The 17460-nt window shown below is 49.2% G+C and overlaps 1 protein-coding gene across 20 annotated transcripts in view; it reads left to right on the top strand.

Annotated features, from left to right (window-relative positions):
• Positions 1 to 17460, top strand: part of SFI1 (SFI1 centrin binding protein) — an 83164-nt gene that overhangs the window by 62373 nt on the left and 3331 nt on the right. For 15 of the 20 annotated variants that reach the window (XM_033412840.2, XM_033412839.2, XM_033412844.2 and 12 more), the window contains 12 exons: positions 8393 to 8474; positions 8792 to 8970; positions 9662 to 9737; positions 10241 to 10336; positions 10749 to 10825; positions 11655 to 11757; positions 12958 to 13054; positions 15511 to 15671; positions 16109 to 16183; positions 16738 to 16812; positions 16904 to 17080; positions 17154 to 17416. In XM_033412840.2, coding sequence (XP_033268731.2) covers positions 8393 to 8474; positions 8792 to 8970; positions 9662 to 9737; positions 10241 to 10336; positions 10749 to 10825; positions 11655 to 11757; positions 12958 to 13054; positions 15511 to 15671; positions 16109 to 16183; positions 16738 to 16812; positions 16904 to 17080; positions 17154 to 17416 — 1461 coding nt within the window. The remainder of the gene's footprint in view (positions 1 to 8392; positions 8475 to 8791; positions 8971 to 9661; positions 9738 to 10240; positions 10337 to 10748; positions 10826 to 11654; positions 11758 to 12957; positions 13055 to 15510; positions 15672 to 16108; positions 16184 to 16737; positions 16813 to 16903; positions 17081 to 17153; positions 17417 to 17460) is intronic. The other 5 variants (XM_049698034.1, XM_049698042.1, XM_049698038.1 and 2 more) reach the window with 5 other exon arrangements.

Raw genomic sequence — 17460 nt, 5'->3', positions numbered from 1 at the left:
AGAGGGAGTCCTTGTGGCATCTTGCATGATGTTGAGAGAAACAGTGTTTCTTTGCAGTTGGCTTTCTGTGTGACTGATGAATGGTAGACTTGTTCTTTCTTTTCAATCTGAACTGATTTTCATTCTTTGAATACCAGACAGGTTTTGACTCTTTCAGCCTTTATCATGTGCTCATTGACCATTTTATATCTTTTGTGAAGTGTCTGTTCAAGTCTTTTTCCTCACTTTTTAAAAAATTGGGTCATATGTCTTTTTAAAATTCTTATTGATTTGTAGAAGTTTTTTTAAAATATATTCTGGTTCATATTATTTCTTTTATTGGACTAGGTATTAAAAATATTTTCTTCCAGTGTGTGGCTTGCTTTTCCATTTTTTAACAGTATTTTTTTTTAATTGAGAGCAAAGTAGGTGGTTATATATGTACTGAAATGAATTTATATATATATATATATTTTTTTCTTGATGAGTCGAAGTGTTTAATTTCAATACAGTCCAGGGGAACTTTCCTGGTGGTCCAGTGGTTAAGACTCTGTGCTTCCAGTGCAGGGGGCCCGGGTTCAATCCCTGGTCAGGGAACTAAGATCCCACATGCTGCACAGTGCGGCCAAAAAAAAGAAATTAAAAATAATAATAAAAATTAAAAGTAGAAAAATTATATTATGGTGGTTTAAAAAAAATTTTAATACAGTCCATTTCCTCAGTTTTTTTCTTTTATAATTAGTGATTTGGGGGTTCTCTCTAAAATAATTTGCCTACTCAAAGATCTCAAAAGATATCTTCCTACATTTTCTCCAGAAGCTTTCTAGTTTTAGCATTTACATTTAGGTCTGTGATCATCTTGAATTTTTTTCTGTATATGGTATGAGGTAGGAGTCAAGGATTTTTTTTTTTTCTGTTCAGTTTTTTCCAGCACCATTTCTTTTTTTTTTAAATATTTATTTATTCATTCATGCATGCATGCTGTGCCAGGTCTTAGTTGTGGCACACAGGATCTTTGTTGTGGCATGCGTACTTCTTAGTTGCAGCATGTGGACTTCTTAGTTGCAGCATGCGGACTTCTTAGTTGCGGCATGAGGACTTCTTAGTTGCGGCTTGCGGACTCTTAGTTGCAACATGCAGTCCAGCACCATTTCTTGAGATTTGCATTCCCCCATTGAATTGCCTTGGCACCATTGTTGAAAATCAATTGGCCATATTTTTTTTTTTTTTTTTTTTTGCGGTATGTGGGCCTCTCACTGTTGTGGCCTCTCCCGTTGCGGAGCACAGGCTCCGGACACGCAGGCTCAACGGCCATGGCTCACGGGCCCAGCCGCTCCACGGCACGTGGGATCTTCCCGGACCGGGGCACAAACCTGTGTTCTCTGCATCGGCAGGCGGACTCTCAACCACTGCGCCGCCAGGGAAACCCGGCCATATATGTTTGTATCTATTTCTGGACTTTCTCTTCTGTTTCATTTATCTATGTGTTTAATGTGTTTATTCTTATGCCATTAAGATACTATCTTGATTACTGTATCTTTATAGCAGGTTTTGAAATCAGTTTATTCTTCCTGGGATTTTGTTTGGAATAACACTGAATCTGTATAGATCAATTTAGGGGAGATTCGATATCTTAACCATATTGAGACTTCCCATAAAAAGAACTTGGTACATCCTCCATTTATATAGGTTTTCTTTAATTTTTCTCAGCAGTGTTTTGTAACTTTGTATTGAAGTTATGTATATATTTTGTTAAATTTATTCCTAAATATCTAATTTTTTTGATGCTGTTGTAAATGGAATTACTTTTAAAATTCATTTTCTAATTGTTTGTCCTAATATATAGAAGTACAGTCGATACCTTGAGTTCCATGACCATTCTAAATTTCTAAATTCACTTACTAGTTTTAGTTCATCCTTCCTTCCTTTTAAAATTGCATAGGGTTTCTGCATAAATAATCATGTCATGTGTAAACAAAGGCAACTTAATTATACTTCTCAGTCTGTATGCTTTTTTTCCCCTCTTATTGCACTGGCTAAGATCTCCAATAAGGTATTGAATAGAAGTGATAAGAGGGTACATACTTGTCTTTTTCCCAATCTTAGGGGGAAAACAAAAGTAGTTAGTATTTCACTGTTGAGGCATTAGCTTTTTATAGATGCCCTTTATTAGACTGAGAATGTTCCCTTCTATTCTTAGTTTTCTGACTGTTTTTATTATGAATGGTGGATAAATTTTGCCAAATGCTCTTTCCACATTTACTGAGATGATCATATAGTTGCCCTGGTTTTCAAATGTTAAATCAACCTTGTATTCCTGAGACAAACCCAACTTGGTCATGATGTATTATCCGTTTTACATATTGATTTTGGTCTGTTAATGTTTTGTTAAAATTTTTTACATATACTTTCACAAGGGATATTGGTCTATAGTTCTCTTGTAATGTTTTGCCTTTATTTTCTGAAAGGCTTTTTAAGGTTGGTATTATTTCTTTAAATTTTTGATGGAATTTTCTAGTGAAATTATCTGGGCCTAGAGTTTCTGTTTTTTCTTTTTTTTCTTTTTTTAATTTAAAAAGGTGCCCTTTATTGTCTGTAGAATCTGGAATGATACCACCACTTTCATTCCTGATTTTGGTAATTTGTGTGTTTTCTCTTTTTTTCTTGATCAGTCTTGCTAAGAATTTGTTTTTTTAAAAAGCCAACTTTTGCTAATTTTCTTGTTTATTTTTCTTTAATTGATGTAAGCTCTTTATTTTGTTCTTTCTACCTAGATTTTTAGTTTGACGTAGTTCATTTGTTTATTTTTGCTTTTGTTTCTTTTGCCTGAATGAGGTGTATCCAGAAAGATATTGCTAAGACCAATGTCAGAGGTTGTACTGCCTGTATTTTCTTCTAGGATTTTTATGGTTTCAGGTCATACATTCAAGTGTTTAATACATTTTGAGTTAATTTTTGTGTGTGCTGTAAAATAGTGGTCTAGTTTTATTCTTTTACATGTGGTTGTCCAGTTTTCTCAACACTATTTTGTTTTTGTTTTTTTTTTGCGGTATGCGGGCCTTTCACTGTTGTGGCTTCTCCCGTTGAGGAGCACAGGCTCAGCGGCTATGGTTCACGGGCCCAGCCACTCCGCAGCATGTGGGATCTTCCTGGACCCGGGCACGAACCCATGTCCCCTGCATCGGCAGGCGGACTCTTAACCAGTGCGCCACCAGGGAAGCCCTCAACACTATTTTTTGAAGAGACTATCCTTTCTGCATTGTATGTTCTTTGCTTCTTTATCATAAATCAGTTGTCCATATATGTGTGGATTTATTTCTGGGCTCTCAATTCTGTTCCATTAATCTGTGTGTCTTTTTTTTTTTTTTTTTCCTGCTAGTGCCATGTTGTTTTGATTAATATAGCTTTGTAGTATAATTTGAAGTCAGGGAGTATGATACCTCTAGCTTTGTTCTTTTTTTCTCAGGATTGCTTTGGCTTTTCGGGGTCTACCTTTTGTATTTTTTAAAGTAGCTCTAGGAATTACAGTATGCATCATTAACTTATTACAGTTCTATTTAGAATACTTTTTTTTTTTGGCTGTGTTGGGTCTTCGTTGCTGCACGTGGGCTTTCTCTAGTTGTGGCAAGCGGGGGCTACTCTTCGTTGCAGTACGCAGGCTTCTCATTGGGGTGGCTTCTCCTAGGTGTGCGGGCTTCAGTAGTTGTGCCACGTGGGCTCCGTAATTGTGGCTCACAGGCTTTAGAGCACAGGCTCAGTAGTTGTGGCACACGGGCTTAGTTGCTCCGCGGCATATGGGATCTTCCTGGACCAGGGCTCGAACATGTGTCCCCTGCATTGGCAGGCGGATTCTTAACCACTGTGCCACCAGGGAAGCCCTATTTAGAACACTACTGTACTACTTCATGTTAAATGTAAGAACATAAAAATAGTAAAATTCCTTTCCTCTTTATCTTGATGGTATTTGTTGTCATATATTTTGTGTCTACAATACTTTTTACCCAATACAATGTTACTATGTTTGCTTTAAACAATCAGAATTATTTTTTTTAAATAAGGAGAAGAAAAAATATAGTCTTTTATATTTACCTACATATTTTACATATCTGGTGTACTTTGTTTCTTTTTGTAGATTTGTGGGTTTTATTTGTATCATTTCCTTTCATCCTGAAGAAGATCCTTTGGCTTTTTTTTTTTTTTTTTTTTTTTTTTTTTGCGGTACATGGGCCTCTCACTGTTGTGGCCTCTCCTGTTGCGGAGCACAGGCTCCAGACGCACAGGCTCAGCGGCCATGGCTCACAGGCCCAGCCGCTCTGCAGCATGTGGAATCTTCCCGGACCGGGGCATGAACCCGTGTCCCCTGCATTGGCAGGCAGACTCTGAACCACTGCGCCACCAGGGAAGCCCTCCTTTGGCATTTTTATAGAGTACAGGTTAGCTGGAGATGAACCATCTCAGCTTTTGTTTTATGCTCATTTCACTGTCTCATATTTAAAGGACTTTTCCCTGGCTATGGAACAATGAGTTGTTTTCTCCATCCCCTCACTTCCAAGTGTTTTTTTTGTTTGTTTGTTTTTTTAACATCTTTATTGGAGTATAATTGCTTTACAATGGTGTGTTAGTTTCTGCTTTATAACAAAGTGAATCAGTCCAAGTGTTTTTAAGACAGTGTTCTGTTGTCTTCTCACCTCCATTATTTCTGATGAAAAGTCACGTGTCATTTGTATTGTATCCCTGAATGTAATCTGTCTCTCTTCCTTTCCTTTTAAGATGTTCTTACCAATCTTTGGTTTTCAGCATTTAGGGTGTGATGTATTTAGGTGTAGTTTTCTTATGTTTGTCCTGCTTGGGGTTCACTGAGCTGCTTGGATCAGAGGTGTCACCCCACCCCCACTCCAACCAAATTTGGGAAGTCTTTTATTTCTTCATGTAATTTATCTACCCTATATCTGCTCTTCTCTCCTTCTGAGACTCAAATTATACTATGTTAGACCACTTAATATTGTCCCACAGGTCACCGAGGCTCTGTTCAATATTTTTCTTCCCTTTTTCTCTCTGGTGTTTGGATTGGATACTTTTCTCTTGATCTGTCTTCAAGTTCAGTGGTCTTTCTTATGCAGTTTCTAATTTGTAGCCCATCCAGTGACTTTTCTACTTCAGATACGGTACTTATCAGTTCTGGGATTTTCATTTGCTTCCTTTTATTTTTAAAATTGTGGTAAAACATGTAACATAAAACTTACCATTTTATATTTTAAAAGGTGAAGTTTGCTCAGTATTTTATGTATTTATTACAATCACAAAAGAAACAACCAAAGAGGAATTGTAATTATTAATTTTTTAAAAATATAAAATTAGTTTCATTTTGGTGTGAAGAACATGATTTTAAATATTTCAGTATAAAGTGGCAAGATTTCTGTAAAGGTAATTAATTGTCTTGTCAATTGGTGTTTTTGTCTACTGTATCGTTTGATAGTTGGAAGTATTTCAGTCAAAAATGAGTTGTGGGGGACTTCCTTGGTGGCGCAGTGGTTAAGAATCTGCCTGCCAATGCAGGGGACACGGGTTTGAGCCCTGGTCTGGGAAGATCCCACATGCCGCGGAGCAACTAAGCCCGTGCACCACAACTACTGAGCCTGCGCTCTAGAGCCTGCAAGCCACAACTACTGAAGCCTGTGCACCGCAACAAAGAGTAGCCCCCGTTCGCCGCAACTAGAGAAAGCCTGTGTACACAACAGAGACCCAGTGCAGCCAAAAATAAATAAATTCTTTTTTAAAAAATGAGTTATCCACATAGCATCACAGCAGACAGTAAAATAAAAGCAGAGAAAATGGAAGGAAAATGTGGAGAAGAGAGAAATGGGAAAGAATTTATCTTTTAATCTTAATCCGTGAATGTCTCTTGGACGTAAAATAAATAAGTTATATGTCTTAGTAGCTATTATTATACTGAAAGGAAAGACTTGCCAAAAGGATATAATATTTCTTAGTTCAAAGAGAAGTTACGTTTTCAAGATGCTTAGTTGATTAGTCTCCTCAAATCTTCCCTCTTCAATTTGTTTGGCTTTATTTTCCATTTACTTTTAAATTAAAACATGTATATATACATATGCATCTATTTTCAGTTCTAATATTCCACTGAAATAAACTCTGAATCATTAAGATAATTTTTTTTTAAACTTACCATTTTAACCATTTTCAAGTACACAATTCAGTGGCATTAAGTACATTCACAATATTATACAGTCATCACCACTATCCACTTTTAGAACTTTTTCATCATCCTAAACAGAAACTCTGTACCCATTAAACAGTAACTTTTCACTCTCATCTACTCCCAGCCCAGGTAACCTCTAACCTACTTTCTGTCTGCAACGCCTAGTCTATGTACCTCACGTAAGTGGAACCATAAAATATTTGTCATTTTGTGCCTGACTTAGTTCACTTAGCATGACGTTTTCAAGGTTTATCCGTATTGTAGCACATGTAAGAATTTCATTCCTTTTTATGGCTTAATAATATTCCATTATATGGACATACCACAATTTGTTTTTCCATCCATGTGTTGATAGATAGGTCAGGTTGATAGATAGGTTGTTTCCACCTTTTGGCTATTGTGAATAATGCTGCTGTGAGCACCTGTTTGAGTCCCTGCTTTTAATTCTTTGGCTATATACCTAGGAGTGGGATTACTGGATCAATATGGTAATTCTGTGTTTAACTTTTTGAGGAACCACCAAACCATTTAGTTCTTTTTTTGTAGTTCTTTTTTTGTAGTTTGTTTCTCTTATGAGAGTCCCTGTCTGGTAACTAATTTTGTTCATCTTTTCATTAAAATACAAAACTTACATATAATAGCTCTTTTTAAGTGTTTGCCAATTCCAACATTTGGGTCATTATTTTCAGCTTCTTTTCAATGTGTTGCATTTTGTTCTGGCAGGTGATGGTTCATGTTGATCCTGTCCAGTGTGGTTTGTGTGGGTCTTTTTTGATTTTGTATTCAGGGTTTGGGCATGACTTTTATTCTTAGGGCCTAGGCTTTCTGAGTCTGAGGTTCCCAGGGAGGTCTCTTCACTCTGACTAGGCCAGAACTCCCTCTCCTAGCCCTGTCCAACCTCTGGTATCTCCATTCATCTCTTAGCTCTGCAGCAGCTGCTCTGCTAGGGCTCATGGAGTCTGCTTGTGCAGCCTCATCTGTGGAGGGCACAAGGTGTCCATGAGCATGCCTGGGGGTGGGGTAGGGTCACTACCGCCCAGGCCTGGGAAGGCCACACATGTCCACCCAGTTCCTCCTCTCTGGTCTCGAACTCCAGTCTCTGCCTCAGCTCAGTGAGACTGTCGTGCTCTCCTTGGACTCCCTCCCCTGCCCCCAGTGCCCAGAAACTGCCCCCAGTAGAGGGCCTGGGCAGCCAAGGGGCTAACTTTGCTTGTTTCCCATCTCTTAAGTATCACGTGTGCATTGCCTACTGCCCAGTGCCTGGAAGCAGGTGCTTCATATAGCTTGTCCCATTTTGTAATACACATGGCTGGAGGGCAGGCCTAGGACCAGTTGCTGTGTCGTGGTTGGAAGTGTTTTGAGTGGTGTGTCTGATGGGTTAAATGCCAGGGGAGCCGTCTTCTTCTGTCCCACAGTGTCAGTCCTGATGGCTTTGCCGAGACACATCCCCTGCAGGCTGTTGACCAGTCATCCCAGTGCTGCTTTTGCAGGTTTTGATGTCATTATGGTGTGCAAGTAGGCAAAGGTGACAAACCTGTCTCTCTCTTCACCTCACCTGGAATACTTGTTTAAAATTCCATTTCCTAGGGCCCAGCTCAGCTTTGGGGGTCTGGCATCTGTTTTTTTTTGTTTTGTTTTGTTTTGTTTGCGGTACGCGGGCCTCTCACCGTTGTGGCCTCTCCTGTTGCGAAGCACAGGCTCCGGACGCGCAGGCCCAGTGGCCATGGCTCATGGGCCCAGCCGCTCCGCGGCATGTGGGATCCTCCCGGACCGGGGCACGAACCCGTGTCCCCTGCATCGGCAGGCGGACTCTCAACCACTGCGCCACCAGGAAAGCCCTGGCATCTGTTTTTTTAACTACTTCCCCCAAGAATTTGTACAGCAGCAGCCTGGCTGCTCAGCATGGACTGGAAAGACTTTCACTGTGAGCGTTGAGTACCGTTGGTGATTCAACGTGGGGTGGATGAAGAAATAGGGTCTCAAAGTCTGAGTCTTTTTCGTACCGTCTGGGTGAGGCCAGAAATAATGTGGAATGTGTTGGGTCATTTGTGGGGTTTTTGTCTATTGTATGCTTTCCTTCCTCCCCACCTAGGCTTATTTCGCTCTTAATGGAAGCGTATAAAAGAAAAAATCCAGTTATTTGGAACTTCTCATTCTTTTGGAGTTGTTTACTCTTATTCATTTGGGATCTTTTAGGGTGATGTTAGAGAAGCGGTTGTTTGCACTTTGGTGTCAGAAGGTATCTCAGCATCGAGAACACCGCTTGGCAGAGAGAATGGTAAGTGGTTCTCCCCTAGGAGGTACTGGGACCGGGAGGACCTGCTTCAAGCCTTTGCACTCACTGCCTCCCCTCCTAGGACGCTATCCAGACCCAGACCCACCCTGAAGGGCGACCTGCCTGTGACCAGGACTCATGAGGCAGGGGCAGGGTCTGGGCATCTGTTTCCTTTGTCAGTGGAGTTTACAGATGGCTTCTGGGCCAGAGCAGCTCCTGCACATCCAGTTCTTCTGCCTTGGTCATCCTTTGTGGCCTGCAGACTCCCTGGCTTCTGTGTCGCCTCCTACTTGACCCATTCTGATCTCTCCCTGCCGCAGGCCATACTCCACGCAGAGCGGCAGTTTCTGCGGAGGTCCTGGTCCATGTGGTGCCAGCAAGCAGTAGCACATCGCCTGGAGCGGCAGCGACAAGCAGTGGCCTGTGCCCACCACCGCCTCAGGTGGCTCAGGAAGGCTTTCTGTGTCTGGAGAGAGAGGGCCCGAGGGCTCAGAACAGAGTGAGTGGCCACTTCTGCCTTTGAAGCCCTTCCCAGGTCAGGGCAGCTTTGACTGTAGTAGCAGCACTGAGCATCAGTCTGAGGGGTCGTGTTAGCGTAGACTCTGGTCTTAAGTTCTGGAAATTCAACTTGAAACAGTCTAAGCAAGACCAGGGCTGTAGGGAGAGGCTCCTGGGGCACCACATGGATCTCTGGACTCAGGAACTCGGCTGGTCAGATGTGCCTGGGGATCTTAGGTCCTGTCCATCAGCTACATCCTGCTCACTGATTGGGGCCCATTCGAAGCAACCGTGCCCAGGGGCAGGTCGTGGCAGTTTTTACCTCGCCATGTGGTTAGGGGCCAGGGCAGGTGCCCCTGTGTTCCCTGCAGGCGTCATCCTGCCTTGGTTCCTCTCTAGATCTACTTCATGCTCTGAGGGTCTCTTACCTCTCAAACTCTGGCCACATTTAACCTCCTCTTCAGTTACCTATTACCACACGAATACAGAGCCCTGTGAAGTTGTCCACAAAAATTTGATTTTATGTGTGCTTTTCTGGGTGGAGAACCTAAATCCTTTGGCAGCTCTTCTGAAAGGGTCTTCGTTCCCGTCCATGTTGAAGAACCGCTGAGCAGGGGCCAGGGGCTGCGAAGGAGTACCCCTCGAGAGGGCCTTTGGAGGACCTGGGTTGAGCACTGACTGTCTCCCCACAGGAGGACGGGCAGGGCACGGGCTGCACGGTTCCACGCGGCACAGCTCCTGTGTTGGGCCTGGAGCAGGTGGAGGGAGGTGAGGCTTTGGCACAAGTGGGGCCCGCGTGGGGTTATGGGCAGGTGGAGCCATGTGTCAGGCTCAGGGCGAACATACGGTCTCCTCCACGGTCCCTCGGAAACCACCTGCTTCTGAGTGTGGGGAGGAGGCCAGGGTGCAGGTGCAGTGCTAACCTGATTTCATGAGATGATTGGCTCACAGTTCCGTGTTCTGTTAGCTGCCAGGCTGTTCTTCCGTAACGCTCTGAATTTAAAGTTCCTGATCTAACTGGTCACAGGCATCCTCTTCAGGATGAAAAATGTTAAAGCTGAAATTGGTCAGCGTTTACCCGCAGCCAGGCACTTGCTCCCTGTGAGCCTCACAAACCCCTAAGAGGAGCACATTTATAGAGGCAGATGCTGGGGCTCGGAGGTTAATAAGCACCTTACCCAAGCTCCCCCAAACGAAGTGTGAAACGGAGGCACGTCCGAGCCCTCCTTGGCCCTGGGCCCACAGCAGCCAGCTGTCTCCTGTGTCCGCAGCGCCTGGCCCTGCACAGTGCCGAGCAGCAGAAGCTTATGCGAGCCGACCTGCATCGCCAGCACACCTTGCTGTACAGGGTGCTGCAGACCTGGGGGGTAGGAGATGCTGCTTTCCTCCAAATCTCCTTGCCTGGTAGGGAGGGGGATTCTGTAGGCTTTGTTTCCCTTCCTTGTTCTTCCTGCCCCTCCCAAAACAGAGTAGTAATTCCACAAGACTCAGGGCAAGTGCCCTGGCCAGTGGGTCTTAAACTGCAGAGCTAAGTTCTCCCATCCTTGCCCGGGGTACCAGCCTTACCACCAGGGGGACTCCTTGTCAGGGGTCCAGTGGTTGGACTCACCAGGTGAGAGCTTAGCAAGTCATCTCCCTGTTGTTGGGTGGGCTCCTGCCCGCTCCCCGCCCTCTGTGGTGAGCGCTCTGGGCATCACAGCCCCTGTACCTCTGCGGCTGCCTGAGAGTGGGGAGTGGTGTGGGCCTGGGGTAGCCTCCAGTCCTCCTGGTCGTCTGCAGGTTTACCAGAGCCGGGTGCGGAGCGTCCTTCAGGAGGTGGCAGCCAGGGAGAGCCGGCACGAGAGGCGGCTGCTGCGGTGAGTCTCCATGGCCCCAGCCCAGCCTGAGGAACAGGGAACAGACTGCAGACCCGGGTGGGTTGGGGGCCCTGACGAGGGCCAGGTGATGGGGCCTGGCTGCCTCGTGCTGCTCAGAGCATGGCTTTGGCTTTTCCACAGCAAGCACCGTTTCCTGGGCCCCTCATGTCTTGCACCCACACTGTGTGCAGAGCAGGGCCTCTGGGAAGCAGCTGAGCCATCTTCTGCGTGTCTTGCTCGTCTGAGCGCCTCTCCCTGCCCAGTTCAGACCTGCAGGATTCGCCTTTTCACCTCCTCTCAGCTCCCAGTCAGTCCCCCCACCCCCGGCTCTCCAGGCCTTTCTCCCAGCCTCTGGGACCATCTGTGTCTCTCACACCCGTGGACTCACTTAAACCTTCGGCTCCACTGCCTCCGAAGCCTGTCCCGCAGCTCCTGCTGAGCCAATCTCTAAACTACTCCCTCCCTCATTTCCGCTCTTTCTTTTCCTGCCTCTGTGTTTGTTCAGCACGTGCTGTTCCAGGCTGCCCGTGCCCTTCCTCCATTTTCCCCGTCTCCACCTCTCTTATCATGGATGCATCACCTGTGTCATTGTCACCTGGAAACGGCTTAGCGTTCCCCGTGGTGCGTGAATGCACGAGGCTGCAGTGCTTGTGGTGCTCCCATGGCACCTGCACAGAGCAGCTCAGCCATGTGCAGGGTGTGGAGTCAATGTAAACGTGGCTGTCAGTGCGACAGATACACTTGGGCACAGGGAGACCTCAATTCAGGACCAGGCTGAAGAGCCTCACACTGTTCACATCCATATCCCCGTCCCCCCATGTACCCGCAGGGGTGCATTACGTCGCTGGAGAGAGAATGCCGTGGCCCAAGCGGACGAAGCAAAGAAAGCCTCTCGAGCAGCAGCTCACTACAGAAGGACCCTGTGCTCCAAGGTGAGCCCTGGCAAGCCAGCTGGTCGCCGGGGGGTGGGGGCCGTGTTCCTGTGAGGGGTGGCGTGGGGGGTGGCTGTGGAGGTTTGAGCTGAATGAGGAGCCTAGAAAACGAGATGGCTCCCTTCTCCAGCACACACAGCTGTGCCCGCAGGTGGGTTTCTTCACTCGTTTATTGTACTGAAGTATGGACCAATATCCGTTAAAACAAAAGCATGGCATGTAGTGAGTATGAACCAGCTCTTACCAGAACCAGTATTTCCCACACACATGGAATTTTCCGCTGGGACAAATCGTGTAAGTCACCACACCTCTGTCCCTTTGTGTGGGCATAGGATGGTTGGGTGCCCCCTTTCCCCCATCCTGCTCATCGGCCTTGCGGGATTCGTGACTGTGCGGGCTTTCTGTAGAGCATCCAGGAATGTGAGGTCATTGGTCATTGTCGCTGGGAAGTGGCCCCCAAAATGCCACTTGGTGTGGCCTGGGCCCACGTGCTGGGGGAGGGACATGGCTATGAGAAGAAGACGTGTCACTAGACAGGAGACTCAAATGACATGACAGAGGTGGTCCCTGGACTCTGGGGTGTTTTAGAAGAAAGCACTTCGCTGGGAGCCCCGCACTGGCAGGCCGGGACTGGTGCTGACAGCTTTGGAGCCTCCACAGATGAGTGTTAATTACACATGGTCAGGGTGCAGTCTGCTCTCAGGAATGCTCCGAGGCCAGCATGTGTGTCCCCTCCCCCTGGAAGGACGGTCAGGACTCTGCTTGGCTTCAGGGCTCAGAAGGGAGGAGGCCTTTGTGGGGGGATGGAGTTCGTGACTGTTTGGGGAGCAGGCGTGTGATTTGTGTTCTGCTACTGTGTTCTGCTACTGTGATTTCGTATGTACCTCATATGTGAAAGTGCGTGAAACGTAAGGCTTCCATTTAACAAATAGTAGAATGAAAGCCCACGTGAGGACTTGACTTCTTCGTGACATGGTATGAAGTTTAGCTCCTCTGGTCCCGTCGCCTGAGATACAGGGCTTCCAGCGAGGGTGCTGGGCTTGGTTGCCTGCCATCTGCGTGGACGGCGGGCGCTTTCTGGAACGTGTGTGAGTGCTGTACACCTGGCCTCATTCCACGAGGAGCTGCCTGCAGAGCTGGGGTGACCCCGGGGAGTCGGGACATGCCGTGATCACCCCTCTATTCTTCTTCTGCCCATAGGTCCTGATCGCGTGGCGGGAGGCAGTGTCAGTGCAGATATACTACCGACAGCAGGAGGGCCAGGCTGTCAGGGACGCCCAGGTGGCGCTGAATAGGGGTAAGTGGGCCCGGAAGCTGAGGAGAGGCCTGTGAAGGACACAGCTTTCTTTATTCTCCCAAGGTGCTTCCCCTCAGTCTCTTGTCTCTTTCTCATGTGTATTAGCTTCCTGTTGCTGAGGTAACCAAGGACCACAGACTTTAAAACAACAGAAAATTGTTCTCTGAGTCCAAACTCGGGTGTCGGCAGGGCTGTGCTCCCTCCGAAGGCTCTAGGGGAGGCCCCTTTTCCTGCCTTGTCCAACTTCTGGTGGCTCCCGGCAATCCTTGCTGTTCCTCAGGTTGTAGACAGGTCACTCCAGCCTCGGCCCTGTTGTCACATGGCTGTCTTCCCTGTGTATCTGTGTCTCTCCTTAGAAGGACACCAGTCATACGGGATTAAGGGCCCAGCCCACTTTAGCTGTCAAGTTACTGCACTGCACCGACCCTCTGCCCAAATAACATCAGCTCTGAGGTTCCAGGATGGACGTGAACTTGGTAGGGAGTAACTATTCAGTCCAGTACATCTTCACTTTCTCTTCCCAACTGATTGCCAACCAGTTTATATTAAAATGAAAGGCCAAGGCTTGAGACCTACAGAGAAATGCAGACACGGAGCTGGAACGGGGGACTTGGGGGTTGCCGGGGTGGGGCGCTTTGATGGGAAGGCGGCGGCTGCTTGTCAAGTGAGCCCCGTCGTGTCAGAGTCCGCTTCCTTGCCCGTTTAGGGAGCAGGGACTTGCCTGGTTGGCACCAGGTAGTCCCGTGACCTGCCGAACAAACAGCCTGGGAAACGGTCCAGATGGAGCCTCTGTTCAAGAGACGCATGGAAACAGAGGCCCTTGGCTCTGCTGCGGGGAGTCTGATGCTCTAAAGAGGCAGCTCCTATTAGAATAAATGAGGAAACAAATGGAAATGGTTTAAATCAGACCAGAGAGAAAACGGACCAAGTTGTTAAATTGGCTTAATAGCATTTGTTCCAGGACAATCCATTTAGGTTTGGTTCTGAGTATTTTCTTGTGTTGATGAACACAGATCCTGCTTCCCCCTGAATGGAATCCTGGGGTCCAGAATCCCGCACCTGGTCTGCCCTCAGCTTGCTTCTCTGTGTCCTCAGGCTGCCCCTTGCCCCGGAAACCAGGGCTGTGTTTCTAGTCATTCCCAGGAAAGATGCCGAGGGGCTCAGCCCGTCCCTGGCCTCTGCTTGGACCAGAGTTTTGGCACCGGCGCTGCATGGGCCTTCCAGTTTGGGTCAGGCGGCCATGGTGGGGAGGTGACAGGCACAGGACACAGCTAAAGCTTCTTCCCTCCGCTGGCCTGCAGGCAGCAGCTTTCCTTAGACGGGGTGGTAGCACGTGGCTGGCCCTGGACTCGCTGTGTCCATTAGGGCTGGTACAGAGGACCGGGGAGACCATGTGAGAAGACACTGTGTTGTCAGCACACAGCAGATGTGCAGTCAGTACCTGTGGGACCATGTCTTGGCTTAATTAAGGCCTCTGAGTCTCAGGCACACCTTAGCGGTCCAGGGCTGGGCTAGGTGGTGCAGGAGGACAGAGTCGTGGACACTCACGCTGATCGGTGCTTGAGAGGCGCAGGCAGGGCCGCCTGCTGGCTATACGACCTCGGGCACGGCCTCCTCTCAGCCTTGGTGTCTCCGTCTGTGGATGGGGATGATAGTACCTGCCTCTGGAGTTGATCACGAGGGTCCAGTGAGGCTAAGATATCCCCGCATAAAGCAGGACCTAGGAAATTTCAGCACTTAGTGCTAACGCCTCCAAGCTTGTGAACGTGGCTTTCCCTGCCCACCTCCGGCAGGTCCTGGAGGACAGCCCCATCTTGGCCTCTGTGCCTTGGGGTCAGCTCTTTTCTGTTTTCTCTAAAAGAAACTTCTCTTGGGGCTGAAGAAGAGGAAAAAAATCAGAAGAGAGTGCTCGCTCCCTCAAGAGAGAATCTGGTGACACAGACGCAGTGCAGGGTGTGGCCCCTGCCGGCCTGTGGAGCCCGGGCAGGACACGGCCAGCAGACACCTTGCTTCTCCCCAGCCTGTCTCAGGCTGCCTGGGCCTCTGAGCCTCGTTTTCCTCTCTGGAAAATGGGGCCACTGCCTCCCACTCCCTCAGACCCAGGGTCTTCTCGTTCATGTGCCCAGCAGCATCTTGTGGGCAGTTCCGCTGGGGCCCTGGCACACCTGTGGTCGCTGTGCACAGGATTATGGCTGGGGGCGGGGGGTCCTTGGAGGGCCCAGTGGTAAGCAGCATATCTGGTTCCAGTCAGGGAGTGCATAGTCACTGAAGGTGGGTGGCCGGAGCTCTCCTCCCAGGGTGGCTACCGTCCACACGTGGTGTCTCACTGAGTGTGGGTTGACACCCTAGTTCTGTCCCCACACAGCCTTCTCCACCCTCTAAACTTTCACCATTGCATAGTCGTCCATATATTGATACTTCCTCCAAAAGAGCAAACTGACTCCGACCCGCCTTAGGCTGTCTCAGGATCTGGTTTCGGCGCTGGAGGGACCGCAGCTGGAGCGCAGCCCAGCAGAGGGTCCAGATGGAGAGGGTCATGCAGCATTACCGCCGGCAGCTGCTGCTGCAGGCCATGGCCCGGTGGAAGGTGCACCATCTGAGCTGCATCAGGAAGAGGGTGAGGCAGACGGCAACCCCCCGAGTTCCCCTGTGCGGCGGGGCTGTCTGGGCCAGGAGACCGCATCGCGAGGAGGAAAGGTCTTTCCAGAAGCACTTACTGCTTCTGTTGTGGATGCTGGGTGGTTGGAGTCCTGCGGGCGCAAGGCTGCCCTTCTGGGTGTTCAGTGAAGGCTGGGGAAGCCGGCCTTCCGGGTGGAAGATGGCTCAGCAAAGAACTTGGTTCAGTGTGAACCATGCCTGTCAGAGCTGGGTGACCTACTGAGGCATCTGGGCACCCCTGTCTGGGGCAGGAGGCCCTTGGCTTCAACCAGGATGACTCCTGGTGGTGGGAGGATGGTTCACTTGGGCCTGGAGCCTGCACCGCCCACAGGGGCTCCGGGTATGGGCACCTGGCTGCACCGGGCACACAGCCCCCTGTGCGCACGCTCTCCCCAGCTTCTGCAGAGACAGGCTGCCCGACTCCTGGCCCAGACACTCAGCCGGACCTGCTTCCACCAGTGGAGACAGCAGGTGGGAGCCGTGGAGAAGCCCCTTCTCGCTCCCCCTCCTCCCGCTGCCTCCTGAGCCCGCCTCTAGCTCATCATTTCTCATACCACCCTCTTCCCAGGGTTCCCTCACCCCCAGCCACCTCCTGGCACCACCAGCTTCCTTCACTTGGAATCTGTTTAAAGCCAAGTCACTTCAGGGCCATGTTTCTACAGTGTCATGTTGAAAACTTGTCAGGGTAATATCCAGAAATGAATAGGAAATGCATTTTAGGTCTTTGCCAAGGCCTTGATAAAACACCCAGTGGGGCTGCGTCCTGCTTAGTGGCCCTTCGTGGGCCAGGTCCCTCACCCTCGGGCCCGCAGTGCAAGCAGTCCTAGCTTTTCTCACTGGAGCCTGGCGCACTGCCTCACTGCTCCCGACCCCAGAGCTCCTGGCCTTTGTTCTTCCCAAAAGAGCTTCCTTGACCCCCGCCCCCCCCACCTCAGGGCAGGCCTGACTAGAGAGGGTCGGAGAGTGACCGGGGCCATGGGGTCAGGGTGGCCTCCCTAAGGAGACATTTCCTTTCTGGCCCGTAGCTGGCGGACAGGAGGCGGGAGCAGCAGGACACGGCACGGGCCCTGTGGTTCTGGGCCTTCTCACTACAGGCGAAGGTAATGGGCTCCCTGTCCCAGGAGCGGACCGTGCCCCGGTGGAGGGAGCCTGAGCAGGAGGGCTGGGCCTCACCTCCTCCTCTCCCTGGAGGTGTGGGCTGCATGGCTGGGCTTCGTGCTGGAGATGAGGAGAAAGAAGGCGCGGCAGGAGCGGGCAGTGCAGGCCTACCACCAGCAGCTCCTCCGGGAGGGCGTCACGCGCCTCCTGTGCTTTGCAGCGGGCATGAAGGCATTCCGGCAGCAGCTGCACGCCCAGCAGCAGGTGCAGGTGGGCCGGGGTCCCCCACCCTTCTGTGGGGAGCGGGTAGGCACAGCACAACCTGACCAGAGGCTGGTTGCAGGCGGCCCACAGTCTCCACCGCGTGGTCCGTCGCTGTGCCACGCTCTGGAAGAAGAAGGCGCTGGGCCTGGGCAGGGAGCCTCAGCCCCCTACGTCCACTGTGTGCAGCAGGAGAGTGACGTTTGAGGGTCCCCTTCCCAGCCACCTTGCTGCTGGGGCTGGCGATGTCTCCCTGGAGACCAAGAGGACAACAGCTCCTCGTGGGCTTCGGGGAGCTCTGGACAGCCTGCCATCGGCCGCTGGGGACACCCAACTCCTGGAGCTGTGAGTAGCCCTTCCCTCACCTCTTCCTCCTCGCTTCCACCTGC

Source organism: Orcinus orca, chromosome 15, assembly GCF_937001465.1.
Source record: "Orcinus orca chromosome 15, mOrcOrc1.1, whole genome shotgun sequence".
NCBI lineage: Eukaryota > Metazoa > Chordata > Mammalia > Artiodactyla > Delphinidae > Orcinus > Orcinus orca.
Note: the sequence above shows the minus strand (reverse complement) of the source record. Positions and strands in the feature narration are given on the sequence as shown.